This window comes from Populus trichocarpa, chromosome 1 (assembly GCF_000002775.5).
Source record: "Populus trichocarpa isolate Nisqually-1 chromosome 1, P.trichocarpa_v4.1, whole genome shotgun sequence".
NCBI lineage: Eukaryota > Viridiplantae > Streptophyta > Magnoliopsida > Malpighiales > Salicaceae > Populus > Populus trichocarpa.
Genome location: NC_037285.2, coordinates 34,109,436 through 34,132,195, shown reverse-complemented (window position 1 = coordinate 34,132,195; position 22,760 = coordinate 34,109,436). Strand labels below are relative to the sequence as shown.

The 22,760-nt window shown below is 32.5% G+C and overlaps 3 protein-coding genes and 1 long non-coding RNA gene across 5 annotated transcripts; 2 read left to right on the top strand and 2 right to left on the bottom strand.

The window, feature by feature from the left end:
* Positions 1-6,279: 6,279 nt before the first annotated feature.
* LOC112323374 (calcium-binding protein CML38) lies at positions 6,280-7,026 on the top strand. Its single transcript, XM_024581359.2, has one exon. The coding sequence runs from the start codon at positions 6,367-6,369 to the stop codon at positions 6,790-6,792; it is 426 nt and encodes a 141-aa protein (XP_024437127.1). The 5' UTR covers positions 6,280-6,366; the 3' UTR covers positions 6,793-7,026.
* A 2,171-nt stretch (positions 7,027-9,197) lies between these two features.
* Positions 9,198-12,007, bottom strand: LOC112325857 (protein LYK2). The gene has a single exon (XM_024592978.2). It carries the CDS (start codon positions 11,476-11,478, stop codon positions 9,436-9,438), a length of 2,043 nt encoding a protein of 680 aa, XP_024448746.1. The 5' UTR covers positions 11,479-12,007; the 3' UTR covers positions 9,198-9,435.
* A 3,119-nt stretch (positions 12,008-15,126) lies between these two features.
* LOC112327520 (ribulose-phosphate 3-epimerase, cytoplasmic isoform) lies at positions 15,127-17,555 on the bottom strand. Of its 2 annotated transcripts, none has more exons than XM_052449998.1 (8): positions 17,277-17,555; positions 17,066-17,161; positions 16,452-16,514; positions 16,248-16,354; positions 16,068-16,165; positions 15,808-15,900; positions 15,675-15,716; positions 15,127-15,545 (listed from the first exon to the last, which is right to left on the bottom strand). In XM_052449998.1, exons 2-8 carry the CDS (start codon positions 17,158-17,160, stop codon positions 15,390-15,392), a joined length of 654 nt encoding a protein of 217 aa, XP_052305958.1. In that variant the 5' UTR covers position 17,161; positions 17,277-17,555; the 3' UTR covers positions 15,127-15,389. The 2 variants fall into 2 exon arrangements, with proteins under 2 accessions (XP_052305958.1, XP_024456908.1); XM_024601140.2 differs by having other exon boundaries at positions 17,157-17,161; positions 17,277-17,553.
* A 781-nt stretch (positions 17,556-18,336) lies between these two features.
* Positions 18,337-19,013, top strand: LOC112327310 (uncharacterized). Its single transcript, XR_002981497.2, has 2 exons — positions 18,337-18,705; positions 18,794-19,013. It is a non-coding gene; the product is annotated as an uncharacterized LOC112327310 (long non-coding RNA).
* Positions 19,014-22,760: the final 3,747 nt, after the last annotated feature.

The following is a 22,760-nucleotide window of genomic DNA, read 5'->3' as shown; positions in this document are numbered from 1 at the left end:
ATCTTTCCATAAAGAACATTTCCTCACTCCACTTATCAAAGCCTCTAAAGCTACTAGCTACATCAATTCCTTCACCTTGAACATTTCTTTGTTGAATCTCTTCAAATATACCCTGGTAAATTCCTCTCCTGATTGAGTAATGCCAAAGAGTTTTGTGGAGCTCCTCTTGACAGGTATACTAATGTTAAATCATGACATAAGTTCAACACAAAGATCATTAAAACTCGTGATAAAGCCTGACTTAAAGTTGTTATACCAGGCTCGTGCTGGCCCTTTGAAGATTGTATGAAGAAACTTGCATATGGCATCACCGTATTAAATGACCAACTCAAGGTTTCTACACATGTTTTGGACATGTTCTCGTGGATTTACAAGACCATCATAGTTATCCAAAGTCATCTTGGTGGAGATGTACTCTTTAGGGATGAGGGTGTGCAAGACTCGTCTGGATAAATATGACCCTTTTATCTTATGAGGACTGTTGACTTCATCTTAGATGTATCTACTAGCAATACTTCTTCCTGATTTTTATCAAATAGGCTTTGGGGAGCTGAATGATTCTGGCGTGGAACAATAACATTGATAGCTAACTTCAATCCTATGGTGGCTAAAAAGAACATGTTTAAAGTGATCGTTTATTGAGAGAGCTTCATATCTATGAGAACGATATCTAGAGAGATTGGGAGATCATCAAGGTGGAAAGCTTTCCAAGTTATTTTGCCCAACCTCCTTTGGATAATAAAATTGTCTCCTAACAGAGAGGACTGCTTGTGGTTGAGAGGTTGGTACTGAGGGAGCTACCTTATGTGCTAAGACTTACTGGGGTGACAAGGCCTGATGTTTCTATTAAGATGCCAACACGGATAGGGTAAGGGCTTAAACTTAATTGATGAGTTGTAAAAACTTAGACGAAGCAAATGTGCCTGTAAGCGTATGAGGGTCCATGACACGTCTTATCCCAAGGATATCTTGATTGTCTGCCATAAATAGTGATTAAATATGTCAAAAACTAGTCCAGGAAGAACACTTGATGGTTTCTTTTTTTTATCAATTCTTATAGACAATATCAATTGATGATGATCCAAAATCCAATATGCTTAGGAATGAGGGTTTTTTTAGTGTTTGAATAGATGATGATCACACATTCATATCAATATTCTATTCTCCAGAATTCATGAAATTGATGGTTGGTGATAAAAAACTATAACATCTGCAAAACAATCCTTTTTTTTGGGATTTATATACCTTTAGATGATAAAGTAAAGTCAATGACTTTTAATAAGGAATTGCAATAAATGAGATTACGAGCCTTTAATTCTAAGAACAAGAGTGTTTTTAATATTGTGTAAGGGATATCTATCCCTCATGAAATTTACCAGGAGGAAATGATGTTTCAACCCCTCTATTTAAGTAACATGATAAAGTTCAAAGGCTATATAGATCCTTTGAACCACTCACGTAAAGGGTTTACATTTTTTCCTATTCACTAAACATTCATATGCTTATTTTCAGAGCATTATCATATAAGCTTTAAGGCGTGAAGATCACGATCTTTAAGATATTAAATGTCTCCACTATATTTACTGTAGAGTTAAAGCAATATGCTTTCAGGATACAACAAGACCTTAAACTTATAAACAATAACTTCTATAAGTTTATTAAGAAGTTTTATTTTGTTTTTGATAAACGTAAACAAAGAGTTTGTATAGAGAAAATTAGGGAGAGAATAATATTATTTCTAATTAGTTTTTGTCAACATCAAACTAATATTTATAAAGAAAATAATATCATTTTAGACCAATGTGTCTGTAAAGTTTAGAGGCACACCTCTTCAGACAAGTGTATTTGTAGAGTTTAAAGGCACACCTATAACACACCTATTTAGACCAATATGTCTGTAGAGTTTAAAAGGCAACTCTTGATTGAAATTATTTCAACAACTTGGCAGGAGATGTCATGCATAATTATTAGATTAATTAATTTTAAAAATAACAACAAAGATTATATATATATATATATATATATATATATATATATATTAATTTTGGTTTTCCCTCCAAATCTTCCCTCCAACTTTCAAATCTATTAATTTGGTGTCCGTACAACAAAACCTCTTACATTTTCAATGTGGAACAAAGTTCTCTTTAACTATATAACATACAAGCTATATTTTAACAACAATCCTCCATTTAGCTTGTAATATTAGGCGGCACCATGTTTCACGCATAAAAAAAGTATCTTTAGATTTAAACCTCTTCTTAGTGTAAGCATTTTAAAACTCTAAAGAAATCATGATGGCAAAAAAGCTTAAATTAGGATTTTATTCAATAGAATTGAAAATACTACACACATGATCCAATTAATCTAAAAAAAAAATTCAACATTATTTTAGTATTACTATGGTCGTGTGCTACTCTCTGAATTCATGAACATTTACAAAATTTTCCAAACTTTTATTGAAGTGGCACCATTTCATATGTTTATATAGGTGAAATTTTATTTTTATATTGAAATTTCATTAAGAGTGTTAATCACTCGTCCTTCTATTTATTTGGAATACTAATTTTATAAATCTCAATTTCATATACAAATTAGTATATATTGCTTTTACTAATAATTTATTATTACCCATGAAACTCCTAACTAGTAAATGTACTAGTAGTAGTTGATTTCCTTTTATTAGTTATAAGTTTAATTAAAGTTCTTAATAGCTATCTAAGCTATAATTTAACAACACCTCAATGCAACTAATTTATCAATAAAAAATTTGTTATAAATGGATTGATACGTGAGAGACACTTGTTGGATTTTGTTTTTTATATTTTAAATAATTAAAGTAAAAATTTTACAAAAATTGGATAAAGGATTACATTAAGAAAATCTCTTGAGTAAAGGATCGACTAAACAAAACTAAAAATTAAAAAAGACCACATTAAAAAATGTCAAAAGTACATAAACCATATATATACAATTAATCGCTTTCAGATCATCACAATGATTCTTTATTGTTTATGTTCACTCAGAAAGCCACACCCTTCTAGAATAAATTCTTACCTTTTCTTGTAAAGTGTAAAATTCATACTTAATTAAACAAAAATTTATACGAAATATATAACATGTCAAAAAGAATTGCAGCCTGTTGCACAGAGACACGTAAGAAAAAATATTTTTTTAAAAAAAAATCTAGATTACCTTTAGGATTTTTAGTATCTATATTTTTTCATAGAATATATTAAATAATACTTTAAAACGCGTGGGGAAAGCACTGTTGCTTTCCCCCATCCTTTTCACTTTCTCCTTATTAATATATTATATTATTATAATTATTATTATATTATATTATTGAATTGTCTTCTTTTTTTTTTTTTTTCAATGATTTTTTTTTGTTTGATTTAGTTTGTTAATGTTAAATTTTTTTTATTTAGTTATCGGACTTTCATGATACTGATCCCGGGTTTGATGGGTTAACCTGGTTTGACAAATTAACTCGGATTTTTTTTCTTTTTAATTAGTTTTTTTCGTTTAGTTTAGTTTGTTAATGTTAAATTTCTTTCTATTTAATTATCAGACTTTCATGACACGTATCCTAGGCTTGACGGGTTAACTTGGTTTGATAGGTTAACCCAGTTAATTCTGGGTAAACCCGTTAATTTTTTTTTCTATTTAGTTATCAAACTTTCATGACGCGAATCTCAGGTTTGACGGGTTAACCTAGTTTGAAGGGTTAACCCAGTTAATTCAGATTTTTTTCTTTTTCATCATTAGTTTTGTTCTTCCTATTGGTTTTTTTTCTTTGTTTTTTTCTTTTTAATTAATCTATCTAATTATCACACTTTTATGACACGACCTTATAGCCAGACCCACATCCAATGCTCTTGGGTCCGGTGTTGCAGCCAGGCTCATTTAAACTTAAGTCATGTAAGTTTAATATTATTATAAATATTATAAATATTATTCTTGGGTCAAGCGTTACAGCTAAACCCAAGACTTTTGGGTATATCTTTGCAGAAAGACCTAACACTCTTAGATCTTAGCTTTTTTTGATATTTTTTATGCAAGAAAAAAAATTAACCCATGGTGTATGACTTTGTTTTTTTTTCCTTTTTCTTTTTCCTTTCTAAGCCTTTTACTGTGAACTGCACGGTGCAGTCCACAGTGAAAAAGCTTATGCCTTTAGTTTATTTTTTTTTGTCTATAGTATCTTAATATTAAATTTTTTCTGTTTAATTATTAGGCTTTCATGACACGGATCCCAGGTTTGATGGTTTAACCTAGTTGATTCAGATTTTTTTTCTTTTTCTTCAATAGTTGTTTTCTTCATGTTTTTTTCTCTTTGCTTTTTCCTTTTTAATTAATCTTTTTTTTTTAATTTAGTTCATTAATATTAAATCTTTTTTTCTATTTAGTTATCACACTTTCATGACACGAATCCCAGGTTTGACGGGTTAACCTGATTTGGCGAGTTAACTTAGCTGATTCAGTTTTTTTTTCTTTTTTCTCATTAGTTTTTTTCTTCCGATTTCATCTTTTAATATTGTATGCAGTGCACAGTGAAAAGGCTGATGCCTTTAGGTTTTTTTTTTTGCTTTTTTTTCTTTTTATGCCTTTCACTATGGACTGCACAGTGCAGTCCACGGTGAAAAGGCTGATGCTTTTTTTTTTCTTTTTAATTAATTTTTTTTATTTAGTTTGTTGATATTAAATGTTTTTCTATTTAGTTATCAAACTTTCATGAGACGGATCTTAGGTTTGACGAGTTAACCCAGTTAATTTAGATTTTTTTTTCTTTTTCTTCATTAGTTTTTTTCTTCTTATAAGTTTTTTTTCAGTTATTTTTTCTTTTGAATTTATATTTTTTTTATTTAATTTAGTTCATTAATATGATTTTTTTTCTATTTAGTTATTGGTTGATGCCTTTTTTCTATTTAGTTATCTTAGGTTTGGCTAATTGAAGAATTTTTCTTTTCTTTTTGCTTTTTTTTTTGTTTTTTATGACTTTGACTGTAGATTAGTGAAAAGGCTGATGCCTTTTGTTTGTCTTGGTTTTTTTTCTTTTTAAGTAATTTTTTTCGTTTAATTTAGTTGTTAATGTTGAATTTTTTTCTATTCAGTTATCAAACTTTCATGACACGGATTTCGGGTTTGACGGGTTAACCTGGTTTGACGGGTTAGCCCAATTAATTCTGGGTAACCCGTCAATTTTTTTTCTTCTATTTAGTTATTAAACTTTCACGACACGAATCCAAGGTTTGACGAGTTAACTTGCTTTGAAGGGTTAACCCAATTAATTCAGAATTTTTTTTATTTTTCTTCATTAGTTTTTTTCTTTGTTTTTTTCTATTTAATTAATCTATTTAATTGTCACACTTTTATGACACGACCTTGCAGCCAGATCTACATCCAAGGCTATTGGATCTGGTATTGCAGTCAAACTCACTTGAACTTGGGTCATGCAAGTTTAATGTTATTATTAATATTATAAATATTACTCTTAGGTCAGACGTTGCAGCCAAACTTAAGACTTTTGGGTATAGTTTTGCAAAAAGATCTAACACTTTTAAATCTTAATTTTTTTTTATATTTTTTATATAAAAATAACTCACGGCATCGCGCAGACACACACACATCGTGCGGACTGGGCTGTGTCATGCCGGCGAGTCTGAATCTGAGAGGCGTTGTTAACTAATTAGGTGATGGTTACTGTGTTTTGAAAAGTCGTTCGTGGAAAAGACGGAAAGAGAACTCCTTCGTCTTTATCTTTTACTTTCTATATATTTCGAACATTCCACAGCTGTCGAATATAAATTAGTAACGTGTTTTGCATTGCCTTTTGAACGCTATCTGTAAAAAAAAAAAAAAAAAAAAAAAATATTTTTAAATCATATATTAATAATAAAAATTTTGAAATAAAAAATATTTTTTTAATATATTTTCTAACAAAAAAAAAAAACACTTGAAAAAAAAATCACGCCAGCATATCAAAGACGTTATATTGTAAGATTTCAAAGTCTGTTTTGCCATGCCCGAAGGGTCATTTCTTCGTTGATTCCTTTTGGTCTTTCGTTGAACACGAAAGAAAAGAGCTTCATCTGATGCCATATAGCGTGACCCAAGCATGTCGTATAAGATCATCGGTCTTCTTTACTTTTCTAATTTACGAAACTACCCACTGGGCTTCATTTCAACCCCTTCTCACACAAGTTGGCTGGTCAACTCACGACACGCGTCTTTATCTTCTTTCCAAAATTTTCTAGTATCTATATATATATGTTCGTTTGTGTATTTACTTCATTTTCATTTTAGTACGTAACCTATATATATAACTACTATCCTACTATTTACTAGTTTTGATCATCCATTAGATTGATGATGAATAAGTGGGAACAATTTGAGCGAGTGTTTAACCACTTTGATGAGAATGGAGATGGGAAGATATCACCTTCGGAGTTGCAGCAATGTGTTAGGAAAATGGGTGGAGAGCTTTCCGTTACAGATGCAGAGGCAGCGGTGGAGTTTTCGGATTTGGACGGAGATGGCTCGCTGGGGCTCGAGGATTTCGTTAAGCTTGTGGAGGGGGGTGAAGAGGAAGAGAAAGTGAAGGATTTGAAGGAGGCTTTCAAAATGTATGAAATGGAAGAAAGTGGCTGTATTACACCCAAGAGTTTGAAGAGGATGCTTAGCAGATTGGGCGAGTCTAAGACCATTGATGAATGCAGAATTATGATCTCTTGGTTTGATCTCAATGGTGATGGAGTCCTCAGTTTTGATGAATTTAAGGCTATGATGTTATGATCATTGCTAGCCAGATACATAAATTCAGACACACACACATATATTCATTCTTTGTACATGATGTTTTTCATTAATTTAGTTTTAGATAGGTGTAGGATGATCGATTCGTTGGATATTTATGATATAAATGCCTCCCCTATATATGGCATATATATTTAATTACTTCGTACGTACTCATGATATATAGAAAGATTTGTTTCATTTAATTAATTTTAGACATTGCTTTTTTTGCAATCTTTTTTTCTCTTGCTTGCTAGTTCTTTGATACATTGAATTTGTGGATGTTTCCTTGTTGTCTCCTCTCCTCTCCTCTCCTCGTCAACAAGTTATATAGGCTTCACACGGCCAACATAGAGTCAGCGTTGACCAAACCTATATGACTGTTCAGCTCTTCAAATTGGTCCTATCCGTGCAATTTTTTCCACATTTTTGACCTAGGCATGCATCAAGATTGCATGGCCCGCCATGCAATTTTTCCAAATTGGAGCTCCGCGTTTCTGCTGCATTTTAGGAAAAGGAGCAATTGTGATTATAGTTATAAAAATCGACCTGGGTGGGAGGGTCAATGACTCAATACTCTGTGATAAAGCTGGAAGGGTGGATTGTCTCTAGTTTTTCCGAGGTATAGCTGATAAAAACAATATAAAAGAGTTAGAGACGTAGTACCCCTCGCAAGAGTGTGACATTGGGCAACCCTTTCTAAGCATGTTCGAGAGATCTTTGGTTGATAAAGAGGTGTCATTTAGTATTATTATTGTAATTAATTCTGGTTAAAAAAAACCCGGTAACATGACCGGAAAATAATAATAAGTCGGTAAAGAAAATAAATAATAAAAATATAAAATAAATATATTTGAGACAAGAAGATAGTCTCAAGAATTTAGTAAAATAATTGATATGATTTGTACAAAAATAAAATAAAAAAATTTGGATTTTTGATGAAAAATCACAAACCAACTAGTTTTATATTGTAGCACGTAACTTTCAATCTGATTGTTAGATTAAGTTGAAATTTTGCGTGGAATCTTCTAAAATATTGTTTTAATTTAGGTTAAAATCTTCAAAAAAAAAAGAAGATTGTTCATTTTATAAGCTAGTCGATTTGTTCGTCTAGGTTAATTGTCATAGAGAGATGAAAATTTAAGATGCACAGATTGTGTTGTGTTAATTCGTTAGTTAATTATATATATATATATATATATATATATATGAACATTTTTGTTTTTTTTTTTCTTATCAAAATCTAGAACTAACTGTATGTAAAGAGTAATTATTTAAAATATAAAGAGAAAATATTACCATGCTTAAAATATAAGATCTTCTAATTTTTAAATAAAAAAAAAACACACCTATTTTAGTTGAAAATATGTTTTTCAAATTAAATAGTATCTAAGAACTTATGTGGTGGAAAAAAAAACCCTTTTTTCATTTGAAGATAAAAAAAAACTCTTAAAATGACAAACTTTTAAAAGACTCATAATTTAAATATTATAAAGAAACATATGATTTCTCACATGAACTAAAAAACTAAATATCATTCATAAATAAGCAAGAAAACACGTCTCTGAGATATTTCGCCCTAAATAGATGGAATGTCTTCCTCAAAAACAAAAAAACAGATAAGGAGATTTTGCAAATAAAAGAATTTAACGGTTTAAAGAAACCTTATATAAGTTCACACAATTTGTATCAATGGATATATATATATATATATATATATATATATATATTATCAAAAGAAATAATTATTTTATATAATTGCATGTAATGGTATATTTGAGAATCATTTTTATAGAGGTCACAAATACCATAATCCTTGCTCCACAGGAAATAATGAGAAGAAAAATCCATATTAAATTAAATTAAAATTAAAAGAGAGACTAATCTACGATATTATTCCCTCTATCCTAAATATGGCCTTGAATAACGTAATGAAGGAGTAGAGGCGTCCAGGAGATATTGGGCCTTGGACCTCCCTTGTAAAAACTGTCCCATATTTGGGCCCATCCCATGTCCACGACCCAGTTCTTTCTCCATTGGAAGCTGAACCACCCTCGAATTTCCTAGTGACTGACAACATAAAGCATCTATAAGCTTTCAATCGCAAAGGTTGATGATGGAGATTCTTTCATGGGCAATATTTCTTAACTTCATAAATCCCTCAGGATTCTGACTTATATTTTATGCTCATCCAACATCCATAGTGATCTTTTCTCAGTGTCTCATGATGCTTGTTGTGGGGTTATGACAGCCTTTTCACTAAATTATCTCTTAGCCTTTTGTTGCAAGATTTTTAATTGACTTTGGCTCGGTTCTTAATAGCTAATCTTTCACAGATTCGGTCAAAGAAGCACATGCTTCCATGGAGAAAAGCAACATCAGGAAATGCTTACCATTAAGAGAAGTAAAAAAAACTAGAAAATGTTTAACATTAGATTTCAAGTATTATTGAAGAAACATGGAGAATACAAAGTAGAAGAGACCTGCCTTCTCTGCTCAATTTGATGATATATTTTTTCTTCACAGAAATTAATCTTACTTATATACAGGATCCCACTGCCCGCATCAAGAGGCTATGATACATTGAAACAGCAGTTGAACTAGTGTTTCTTATGCCTTGATTAGGATCCTTTAATCAGCTATTTAAACACTTGTTGCAGTTGACTTGACTAGAGGTTTGCAAGAGCTTTCACAGATTAGTATCTGCTCTCCTTCTGTGGATTCTTCCACCAATCTCAACAGCTTTTCAACGATTTCACCAGAAGTTGGTCTCAAAGAAGGGTCTTCTTCTGTGCAAGCTCGTGCAATATTGGCCAAAGTGGCAGCCTCATCAAATGAGTAATTCTCCCCCATTGCACTGTCAATCCATTCTCTCAGCTCATCCGCATTTTCTGATAGCAAAATGGACTTGATTTTCTTCGACAGCCAAATGCTCCCTTCTCCGTTGTCGTTAGGCCTTGTTATCGGTGTTTGTCCAGATAGAACCTCCATCAGAACCACCCCAAAAGAAAATATATCTGTGCTAGAGGAAACTACACCTTGATGAGCCTCAGGAGCCAAGTATCCAAGGCTCCAGGAGGCAGGGTTGGTTGAATTAAAGTCTGGCTCCTTGGTATCATCTTCAACACACCCTGCCATGCCGAAATTTCCTATCTTCGCATTGAATTCTTCATCGAGGAAGATGTTCCGGCTCTTGATGTTTCTATGAACATAGCTAGGGTGCATGATATGGTGCATATATTGTAGGGCCACTGCTACATCAAGACATATCTTCAGCCTCTGATTCCACGTTAGGAAACAGTAGCAGGAGGCAATGAATTGGTTCTTCATGGCCAGTCCCCCATGAAGCCAATCCTTCAAAGATCCATTTTTAGCGTACTCAAAAACCAAAAATGAATCAGGACCTTCACTCAAACATGTTCCCACCACTCTGATTATGTTTGGATGATGGTGAGTTGCATCTTGAAAAAGCCCAAGCTCAACTTTTGAAATAGTTTCTGGTTGCACGCGCTTTATTGCCAAGTTCTTCCCATTGAGACGACCATGATACACAGAACCTTCGATTTGATTGCTTGAATTGAAGTCCTCGGTTGCTCTTTTGAGCTCCTCTACAGTGTAAGTCTCCACAAACACCTTACCGGGTGTGGTGTCAGTGATCTGACTATCAAAATGATTTTGTGAGTCATCGAATGAGACTTTCTTGTCACTTGTAGTTCTTACACTTAAACTAAGCTGCTGAAGCTCCGTATCTGCCTCCTTGCTTAAAACTTGCTTCTTCTTCTTCAATTGGATCACCAAGAAAGCTGCTGCAATAGCAATGCTTACTCCAACTACAGCTCCAGTAACAGCAATATAAACACCAATCCTCCACATCTTGGACCTTTTCTTATGTGGATTGATCACTGGAAGGCTACTTGCAGGAATATGCAAATTGGGTTCATTAGGTTTTGCAAGGGGACCGAGGGTAGGCTTGCCACCTAGTGGTATCAAAAGAGATGTAAGAGGTACAAGGCTTGTGGGTTTAAAGGTTGTCAATGATCTGTTATTTGCGGATGTAATAGCTTCTGGAGTAGTATTGAACTTAATAGCAAGGTTCGAGATTGTGTCGCCAGCACTTACCGGATAAGAAAGCAATAGTCTAGTTGCTAGAATGACTTCAGTAGAGGATGGACAAGCACATCTCAAGGGTACCTGTAACTGAACTTTACCATTTAGATTCTCCGGTGAGATACCTGGGTTCTTCTCTCGAATGGCTTTGCAGGTTGTTAGTCCCTCCAGTGACTTAGAAATGCTGTAAAAACTCTCCCCTTTGATGGTAGTTTTCGTCACAAGAGCCTGAAAGAAGCCACCATTGCATTTGCAGTCAATCGGTATCAGCAAAGGCTGATCTTTCGGCAGAAACTCAGTGTTGGCAGAAAAGCCGTTTGTTGCCGCGATCACAAACCGATCTAAGCCCAAATAAAAGCTTAAGTTGGAAAGAGATGAGAAGTATGAGCTAGTGTGAAGAATAGCAAATGTCTTGCACTGATCCTGCAATCCGTTACTGTTACAATGGTAGCCAGAAGCATCTGGAGATGTTGTCTGGCAGCTCAACAAGTTCTGTCCAAGTGCAGAGACAAGTAAACAGATTAATATAAAGGCGAAAGCTCCAAAGTAGAGCTTACTGATAAGTGGAACCATGCCCATAACCACTAACTTCTACATAGAACACTTGTTAAAATATAAAAAAGGGCTTTTCTCACACCGAAGGGTGAATATTTTGGATCTATACAAAAATGGTGTAGAGGCAGCTATTTATTTCAAGATTTTCAGAGACAGAACTCTTGGGTGCAGCAAAGAACTTGTTTATTTTTTGTCTGATTCCAGCTGTTTGGTAACCATCTACCCTTGGACTTGATTCCCTAAGCTAAGGGGTGGCTATCTATCCCAAAGTTTTCAACTGCTGTTGATTATAGTCACCACTCTTTCAACCACTTCTTGGGCTTCAAACCTGCTTTAATTTTCCAAAAATATGCACATCAGTCCATCCATGCATGTGCCTAATTAGACAAGAGAACTCCTGTTCTTAATTACCTTACGTTATATCCATACATGTTAAGTATAATTAAGGTGGTGTTTTTGAGGACCTGTCTCAGAAAATACACAGGCAGTGACATGTAGATGCATGACAAAAACATTCTCACATTAAAGCATATACTACATAATACATATTTACATTATTAAAATCATGCACAAATATGGCAGACATTTCTCTTCTACAAGACTACATCAATTTGATCCTGCGTGTGACGAGCTTCCTCGTCAAATCACATCTAGCTAGATGAATTTTAAGCATGGATAAGGCTACTTTTTCCTTCATGTAAATCATGATGCTAATGACTACTTCAATGCTTTCATGATGTAAAGAATTCCCAAGACAGACCATGTGAAATTATCTTTGGCAAATTAGTCGCATACTTGGAAGCACAACCCAAGATTAACAAATTCAAGGAGGGTTCCTGTTCATGAACCTCGAATTAGGCACATAAAGCATGCATGGAGATATAAATCTATGGGGCATATCTTTAGATCTACGTATACAAAATCTGTATAAATATTCTCTTGGGATTGATCAAGATGCAAACTACTTGAGCTTGCTAATTTTGTCAAGGGAGAATGGATATAGAAATGATGTGTATTTTGACGAAGAATAATATGAATGTGTATTGAAGAGATGTCCATGTATGGTAAAGCGAAGGCACAAGGGAGAAACTAGGGGTTGATAGGTCAACATGGCCATAGATATCCCAGTTTGACAAGCAGCAATGTCATGAAAAGTACAGGCTATGGTGAATTATAATAGGATATCATCATCATCAAACTCTAAATGGTTGGGGAAAAAATACTATGTATATTATTTTTAGACGATTACATTTTTTTAAAATCAAATTTAAAGGTAATTGAACAAGGACAAATTTGAAAAGAGGAGGATCAATTTAGAAAAGACAATGAGGTGGTGGATTCAAAGTTCTTATGAAAAATTCAATTTGATCCTCAAACTTTTGAAATTATATCCATTAGATCCATTAATTTTTTGGGCAATTTAATTTTGATGCAAAAGTCCATTTTCATTATTTTTTTTAACCTCTAGTTTGAGAAAAAAAATAGAGAGAGCATTGAATTTCGGCAATAGAGATATAAAATTGACATTAACATCGATTTTGGCCATTAAAATGGTTAATTTTGATGTTGATAGATTTCATTTGATGAGGGGAGTTTCACTAAAATGTTTTTTCACCTTAAAGTTGCCTAAATAGAGTCACTAGACACAACCAGATAAATAGTCTATGTTATGAGATCAAATATCTCGATCTATGTCGGACTCTTGATTTCTCCAATTACATCTTTAGTTATTGTTAATGAATTTGTTTTTATTTATTAACATAGATGATTCTTGATTTATTTAATTAAATCTGTGCATGAATTTATCAATTTACACTTAAGATTTTTTTACATAAAAAAAATATATAAAAAACTTTTATGTTCAGTTTTTTTATTAAAAATAACTATAATTTATAATAAAATACAAGTAAAATAGCTAATTATTTCTCGACCAGGAGGAGTAGATACTCCAATGATAACTTAAAAGAACATGTGGTTATATATGCACCTAAATCCAGCTTATAATGCAATATAAGGCTATATAGTAGAGTCTAGCCATGTGTGCTCTCTAAAGTAGTGTGACACAAAAAGGAGATGGCAATATTTTCTACGTGAATGAATGATCTAAACAAGGGGGCCGCCACTATGAAATTAGAGGGTGGCATGTCAATGTCAAGAGACTTTAGGATTACAGTGGATTTGATCGGAGCTATAATGACGTGTTTCACTTTTAGCCCAAGTACCAAAAATTCTTCTGCTTTCCAAATCTTAGTTTTAGTTTTAGTTACCTTCATTACATTTATTGGTGATAAAAATAGTAATCACAGTGGATTTGATCGGAGCTAGATTGATCCTTCCATCTCCGACTAGGAATGTTTAGATTTATCACCTATATTTATCTCCAACTTGATTGGATCAGGTTGAGTGGAGGACTTCTTCATCCGACAAGAAACCACCGGATACCCAAATTAATCCGGCTTGTTAAAAAAAAACGACTCTGTGTATGAAGAAAAAGATAAGGAGATGGCTGTGTAACCTCCCGAGATAACAAACTCCCTGCTAATGTCCCTTTTGCTCGTTATGGTTTAAAAAGTGTCCGAGCTTGAATGGACCGAAAGCAGAGGGTTCGAACAAGCACGTGATAACACGTGCTGGTCACTGATTTTGTTGTTAATAAAAAGAAGAAAACTATGCATACAGTTTTATATTTGGAACATGCTTTGGCCGAGGGACGTGAAGGGTTGCTTCTCGATGAGCATGTACCAAGGTCTCCCACGTGCAATACTAACAAGATCAAGTCAGAAATGCTACAGCACGTGTGAGTGGAATCTAGACAATTAGCTTTGAATCGGTGGAAATTATTAATTCAAGGGAAATCTAATCTGGGAGAAGAAAAGGAGAGACAACAGATACAGGGTAGGAAGGAAATCTAATCTAGAAAATCAGCTCGGAAAGCAATTTTTCTGTCCTTTATTTTGCCACTTCTGTAAAGGATCTCAAACGTAGCACATGCCAGAGAGAAAAACAACAATGTTTCATGGTTTATTTGTCTTAAAACTTAGATGCGTTTTGCAGTAGAGAAATTGAAGACTTATTGTCATTAATTGCAAGTTTATGTGTTAGGGTAGAAAAGGAGAGATGGACGGGTAAGCTAGAAGAAAGGGTTTGCCCTCTCAAGCTCCTTTTCTTTTTAACTCCTCACGGTCACTGAACAAATCAGAAGGGAAGGAGTACCAGATTAGACATTTTACTTTCATCCTCTTACCATTCTCCTCCCTTTCCTTGTCTCTATCTTCATCCTTCCGACCAAATAGATGTGTAGATGCTGTAAACTGGTAAAAGAGCAACTGGAAATATGTGAAAGCCTCAATTGATACCTTGATAAATATGATTCATCTAATCTGTATGATGATATACATTTTCTTCTTATTCCTTAAATTAAGATTGTTTCAAAAAAATTATCATAATCCAACATCAGCAGTGCACCTCCATTACTATATATATATATATATATATATATATATAACAGTACAACTCCCTGCTAAGGCAGTTGACAAAACTTGAAGATAGCGTATAAGGTAGCAATCCAATCTAATAGAATAGTCCGGTTAAACAAAAAAAATGCAAGACATTTTGGTACCCGAATATCAGACTCAAGGATTCTGGCACCATTTTAAATATAAGAGCCACAAATTGGAAGCTGTAAATAAGGATTTATTGAAAAAATTTATTGGAAATTATGTTGTGAAAGGCACATGCATTTATTAACTTAATTCAGACCCTCCATGGATCTCATTATCGTACATAGTTGTGTACACTTCTTACAGTGTTAACGAGATGGGTAGACTTGAAAAGAGGAGATAAAGATGCCATTTTATGAATTCCAAAATGCCAAACAGAACAACGACATATATTCCTTAAACATGCAATGCTGAAAAGTCTTGTATCTACCAGTATCAGTTGTTTTTCTGAACTTCCTCAACACTCTTTCTCAGGAGAGATATTACTTGGGCTGAATCAGGAGCTCCAAACACTGAACTTCCTGCCACAATGCAGTTTGCTCCAGCTGAAGCTGCCATGTCAATTGTTGAAGGCCCTAAACCACCATCTACCTGCAAGCCAAAGTTTCATGTGTTTTAATCAGTGTTCATGGAGATAAGTAAAAGGCATCTGATATTTCTCATGAGATGGACTTGTCGTGCTAATGCTGAATTATAGACAACAAATAGCGATCCACTCACCTCTATATCAAGTGATGGATACTTCTTCCTTAGAGTCCGTACCTAATAATAGGAAATGAACAAAGTTACTGCAAACAAGAAGGCAGGGCAGCTACATGATATTGCAATGAGCAACAAAGGTATTTCATGATACCTTATCCATCGTTTCTGGCATGAACTTCTGTCCACCAAATCCAGGTTCTACAGTCATAACAAGGACCATTTCCACAGGATTTTCACCTTCAACCTGTAAGTTATGAACGACATATACCTTATACATCACAACAATTCCCATATTCGTGTTGCTCAACATAAGTCTAGCTAACTTGCAAAACAAAAAAAACTGAAAACAAAGTAAAAGGCTAAAAGCTATTCATTATTTTGTTGCAACATATCAGAGTAAAAATTTCATACCAAAGGATAAACTTCTTCAATCGGCGTACCGGGTTTTAATGATACACCAGGCCTCATGCCCTTTGATTTGATTCTCTGGACAAGATCTCCCCAATTATCTGCCAAAAAAAAACCCGGTATAAGTGAAAACAGGTAGGCTACATGAGAAATAAGAACAATGTGAACAGCATGATAACCAACCTCTGGATACCTCAACATGAAACGTGAATCCTGAAGCGCCAGCTTTGCCCAAAGGCTCCACATAATCAAGAGGATTCGTGACCATAAGGTGACAATCCAAATATGCCCTAAATGAAACAATAACATTGCTCGTCACACTCTGCAAAATGCCGGTGTGCCAAAATTGAAATAACAAGCTTAAGCAAAGGCTATAAAAGATCTTACTTTGTGTGTTTTCTCAAACTCTCAATGACTGGAGCACCAATTGTTAGGTTAGGGACAAAGTGCCTATGATAAAACAACAAAAGAACATATACCAATTCAACAATAACAGTATGAAAAAAGCCAATGCAGAAACATCAACAAACATAACAAAGCTTTTCTAGTGTTTTAAGCGAATTCCATACAAGAACAAGATAACAACCACATTTTCAAACAACAAAACCATCCAACTAAGCTCTAAAATCACGTATAACACGCAAAATTCATTAAGTGAAAGCCTGCACACGCACCAAAAAAAAAAGTCTTCTGCCCTAAACATGTGTTATCACTTATCACTCCTTTGTTCCATTATGATCTCACCTGTTTCTATATTACTTTCTATAACCATAATACTTTTTTAATAACCCATGTTCCATTTTGCAGTGAACTAGCTTTCTTTCTAATGAAATCGCAAACAAAAGAACCAGTCTTTTTCCCCTTGCAATAACAATGGCCTCAATCAATTAACACATTATTTAACAAAAATCAATTTTTTCACTCATTATGGAATGAAAGCTGCAAACTTTAAGCTCCCAAATATTTAAACCAAAGCTTAAAAGAAAAAAAGACCCAACAACCTTAAGTAACAGAGATAATACAAAGAGGAACATAAGTTTGCAGTAATTAAGGATAAACGGTTTTTGAAGGAGACAATAATTGAGGTTATACCCATCCTGCAAACACAATAATTATAAAAAAGAAACCAATCAGTTTCTTTGTCAAAAATAATTAAATCAATACTAAGAAAAATCCATAGATTTCGTTTTTTGTTTTAATGTAGAGTCGTACCATGATGTCCATGTGAAGCCAATCGGCGCCGCAATCGAGCATTCGCTGAGCTTCCGATGCCAAATTGGCGAAATCCGATGATAACATCGACGGTGCGATTTTTGCTGCCACACCCATTCTGATTTTGTGACCCGATTTAGAGGCTAGAAACGGTATAACGGGCTCGGATTCTGGAGAGGAGTTGTTCTCGAATTTTTTATGGGTAACGCGAGTTGTTTCTCAAGTAGGTGGTGGCATAGTTTATAAAACGGGTCTGTTGGTAAACCCAGCTCAAAGCTCAAGTTATTATTTTCATCAGATTATCGAGTTTTGACCGGATTAATAATTAAATTATTGGAGTTCAACTCTTAATTAATTATTTTTTTATAAAATAAAATAATATTATTTTTGTTAAAAAATAAAATAAATAATTAATTGGTTGTAACCCGGTTTTTAACTATATCTTATAAAAAATTAATTTTATTTTTTTAACTCAGTTAAATTCTAGTTTTGAATAAGCTTTGCCGAGTTTTAAAACTATGCAGCGGGTGAGTGTTTTCAAATTGCTCAAATCGGAGTCGTTTCTTTTGATGATCTTTTTGACTTACCTAACCTAACCATTCCGTTCCTAATTTACCTAATCAAAATTTGTCTTTACGTTAACATAAATCAAAACTGAGGTCTTAGGATTTGAAACAAAGTCATCATCTTTTTCATTGTCTCTTTGGTTTAATAACACTAAGATCTTAATTTATGCTATCGATTTTTTTCCCTTCGTTGTGGATAATTTTATGTGATAAATTAAAGATAGATGCAAATATTGAGAGAAGCTTTTCATATTAATTGTTTGTATTTCCATTTTGTCGTGCTTATATACAACTCTACTTCCTAATATAAATGACAATAACATTCCATTGGATTGGACCTCAAGAAACTCTAGCAATTATTACATAATATTTGAATATTATAGTATATAGTATTCTAACATGCTCCCTCTCTGGTTCAAGTTCTGTTTACTCACTATACTCCCAATCTCCTTGCTAATGAGTAATGACCCTTTTTATCCTGTGCTCATTCTACAAAAACCATTAATGAACTTTGCGCTTAACATCATTTTGGAAGTGTTTTTCCTTAGCTGGGTGTTGATACTTCTTTCTGTATGATAATGGCCATAGATGATTGTTTTTACTGTATAGAGAGATCTTTCAGTGACCACTAAGCTCTATGTCTGGCCTTGTATTGATTCTCAACAGCTTGCGACTTATATAAATTCCGTCATGTTAACGTGTTGCATGTAATTATAGTTTTGTTACCTTTGTCTTTCTCTGTAAAAACCTTCATGACTGACGTTTTCCATTCTGTTCCATCACCTCTGCAGGGAAAAGTGAGTATCGCGGTGAAATCTGGTGTGAAATTGGAAATACCAGATGGAGTCGTTCTTCAGAACAAGGTAAGATACTACACTTGCATGATTTATCACAATTAAAACATTCTTTGTATTGGCTCGCTATGGAGTTATCAAGTTTTTCTGTGCCCAGGAAATTAATGGCCCGGAGGACCTCTAAGAAAGTTGCCTGGCGCAACAACAAGTTGAAGAAAAACTTCGAGCAGCCTTGCTTTCGTGTGGCAATTCCCTTGTATTTTGCTAGAACAATAAGAGATGAATTCAGTTTGCAGTTGTCTGAATCTAGAAATCATCTTGCAGCACATTAGTCTTCCTTGTTTATTACAAGAACTGACATACATGAGGTTGTGAAACTGCTTCTGCTACACATTAATATATATATATATATATATATATATATATATATATATATATATATATGGAACGGTATGGTCCGATTTTTTGTTCAACTATCCGCCAGTTAATTGGATATTAAAGGTTTTCGATGATGACTCTGCATTTTTTATAATCTCATGGAAATCTTGGTGATGTCCATATATATTTAGTTCACATCAAGTCCGGTGAAAACTCACGGGGACACCTAAAAATTAAACTTGGCTTAGCAGATAAATCTATACTTGTTCTAACTTAGATAATAGTTGACCTAGTTGGTTTGATTTTTTATTTTTTAAAATGATATTGTTTTAACATTTAAGATTTCACATGATTTCAAAGTTTAGGTTTTATATAAACTATTATTCTTCGGATTTATTAACTAAAAATTAAGGATATAATTGATATAATTAAACATAACAAAAAATTTAAAATATAAAGATATATGAGTAAGGTGATCTTTTCTACATGAAGATATATCATGTGTAAGTCATGTGATTTTTTTTGTTAGTTTGGATAGAAAAAATAAATAGGATATATTAAAAAAAAATCTTTATTTAGGAATTAAATTGACATGGTAAAGAAAAAAAGTAAGAATAGATTGAGAATTCGTCTTATTATATAGAGATAGACTAAAAAACCCCTCATGAAAGAAAAAAGAGATTTAGTAATGGTATTCGGTATGATTTTCTTTCTTTTATTAAGAAGGGATGAAATTAAGAAAAGAAAATGGGAGGGGGGAAAAGTGCATGGAAAAACCTATAGAAAAACCTGTGGGAAGTGGCAATAGGGAAAATTAATTAAAAATAGAATTATAATTTTATTGGAATAGCATGCATAAAAAATAGGGCAAATTCATGTAACCATGATATTTATGTTTTTGTTCTTTTTTCCACACTTGTTCCATGGTTTTAGAAAGAAGAGAATGGTGAACTAGCATATATCAAACTTTTCTACTCATTTTCAATATCTCGATTTTTCTTCACATTTTCAAATAATATGGATCAGCTCTCAATTTCATGGGTTACTAAGTTAACCTATATTGAGTATCTAATGGACAAAGCTAGTATTTTATTATTTTCTTTGTAAATTTTTAAATGTTAAAATTTTAAAATTGAATAATTAAAAATTAGCCTCCAATTTTTATATTGGCTTATAAATAGTAACTACCTTTTATAATCTTTCTAGTTTTCTTTCAATTCTCAATCCTTCTGGCCTTAACAAGTTAGTCCCTCTCCTATTGACTCACATCATTAGGTAACACACACACACGCACACACAGGGATCAATGTTTTACTATAGAGTGAATTATTATGAACTGTAAGTGATTTTACTATAAATAATTATAACTAAAAGGTATCAGTGTTTTACTGTAGAGTGAATTACTGTGGACTGTAAGTGATTTCACTATGGATTATACTGCTTCGAATCACTGTAGACCATGAGTGCTTTCACTGTGGATTGTATTATTTGGGTTTACTCTCTATTGGGCTCTTTCAAAACACGTGGGAGTGGACACAAACACATTGCATTATAGACGACACTGTAGTCATAGACTATTTTCACTGTGGACAGTACTATAAAGTCCTAGGGGCGTTTCTCTGCTGTGTTTTTAGTCAAGAATTGCTGCTAGAGGCATTGCCGCCTCTGCCAAAAGCTGCTGGATCTGGCTTGGCAACTTGACCAAATGTTGTTGGGTTTGGCTGCCAAGTCTGGCTCAAAACACTTCCAAAAAGAATCAATAACGTTAGATCATGCTGCCCAGCAGGACCGAATAGTGTCACAACACTTCAAAAAGGAGCTGGGTCTGGCTGCCCAGCTAGACCCAGCGATATTGGGTGTGGCTGGGCAGCTGGACCCAATATCCTTAGGTCTGGTTGCGTAGCCATACCCAATGATATTATTATTTGTATTATAAATATTTAAATTTTATTATTAGTAGTATTATTAATATTAAAAATATTATTATTTGTCTTATAAATAAGGTTATTTTTATTATAATTAATATTGTTAATATTATAAATCTTATTATTTTTATTATAAATCTTATTATTTTTATTTTAATTAATATTATTAACATCATGATTAAGGAATTTAAAAATATATCATTAATTTTGGAAAAAAACCATTGATTTGATTTGAAGGGTAAAATTATTATTATTATTAAATTTGAAGAAAACTATTATTACTATCGAAGAAAAACAATAAGTTTTATTTGAAATGATTAAAAACTATAAAAACTAAGTTCAGATAAGTCTAATATTATTATTAATATCATAAATATTATTAAATTCATTAATATTATTAAATTTGAAATAAATTGTATTACTATCCAAAAAAACATAGATTTGATTTGAAAGGTAAAATCAATTATTATTATTATTATTATTAACTTGGGTCTGACATGCCTTTCCAGACCCAAGTTTCTTGAGTCTGGAAGGGCATGCCAGACCCAAGTTGCTTAGGAGTGGTAGGGGAGTAGACCCAAGTCCCTTGGGTCTTCTAGCCCTACTTGGCCCAAGACACTTGGGTCAGGCATTCTCACCCAACTCTGATGGGTTCGGGTTACAGTTAGACTCAAGGCTCTTGGGTCTGACATTTAAGAGGGGTCCAAAGCTTTTGAATCTGGTGTTGCAGCTAGACCCACTTAAACTTTGATAAATTTAATATTATTAATAATATTAAAAAAATTATTATTTGTATTATAAATTTTATTATTTTTATGATAATTACTATTAAAAATATTAGTATTTGTATTAAAAATATTTTTAATTTTAATATTATTAATATCAAAAATATTATTATTTGTATTATAAATTTTCTTATTTTTATTATAATTAATATTATTAATATTATTATTTGTATTATAAATATTTTTTTTATTAATATTAAAAAATTATTATTTGTCTTAGGAATATCGTTATTTTTATTATAATTAATATTGTTGATATTAAAAATATTATTAGTTGTGTTATAAATTTTCTTATTTTTATTATAATTAATATTATTAATATCATAATTAAGAAATTTTAAAAATATATCATTAATTTTAAAAAAAAAAAGACCATAGATTTGATTTGAAGGGTAAAATTATTATTATTATTATTATTATTTATAAATTTGAAGAAAAATATTATTAGTATCGAAGAAAAACAATAAGTTTTATTTGAAGGGATTAAAACTATAAAAACTTAGGTTAGATAAGTTTAATATTATTATTATTAATATCATAAATATTATTAAATTCATTAATATTATTAAATTTAAAATAAATTTTATTACTAACTAAAAAACATAGATTTGATTTGAAGGGTAAAAACAATTATTATTATTATTATTAACTTGAGTCTGGCATGAACTTCCAGACCCAAGAAACTTGGGTCTGGAAGGTATGCCAAACTCAAGTTGCTTTGGAGTGGCAGGGAGGGGTCCAAGTCCTAAGTTGTCTTAGATTTTTTAATATTTTTCATGAAAAAAAAAGTTGGCTCACTGCATAGCACGGGCCACCTAACTACTTGACTATAACTAAAGGAGATCAGCCTTTTACTGTAGATTGCATTGTGCAATCAACAATGAAAAGACTGATGCTTTTAGTTATATGTTTTTTTTTCTTTTTAATTATTTTTTTTATTTAGTTCGTTAATATTAAATTTTTTTTCTATTTGGTTATCACACTCTTATATCATGGATCTCATGTTGACGGGTTAACCCAGTTGATTTAGATTTTT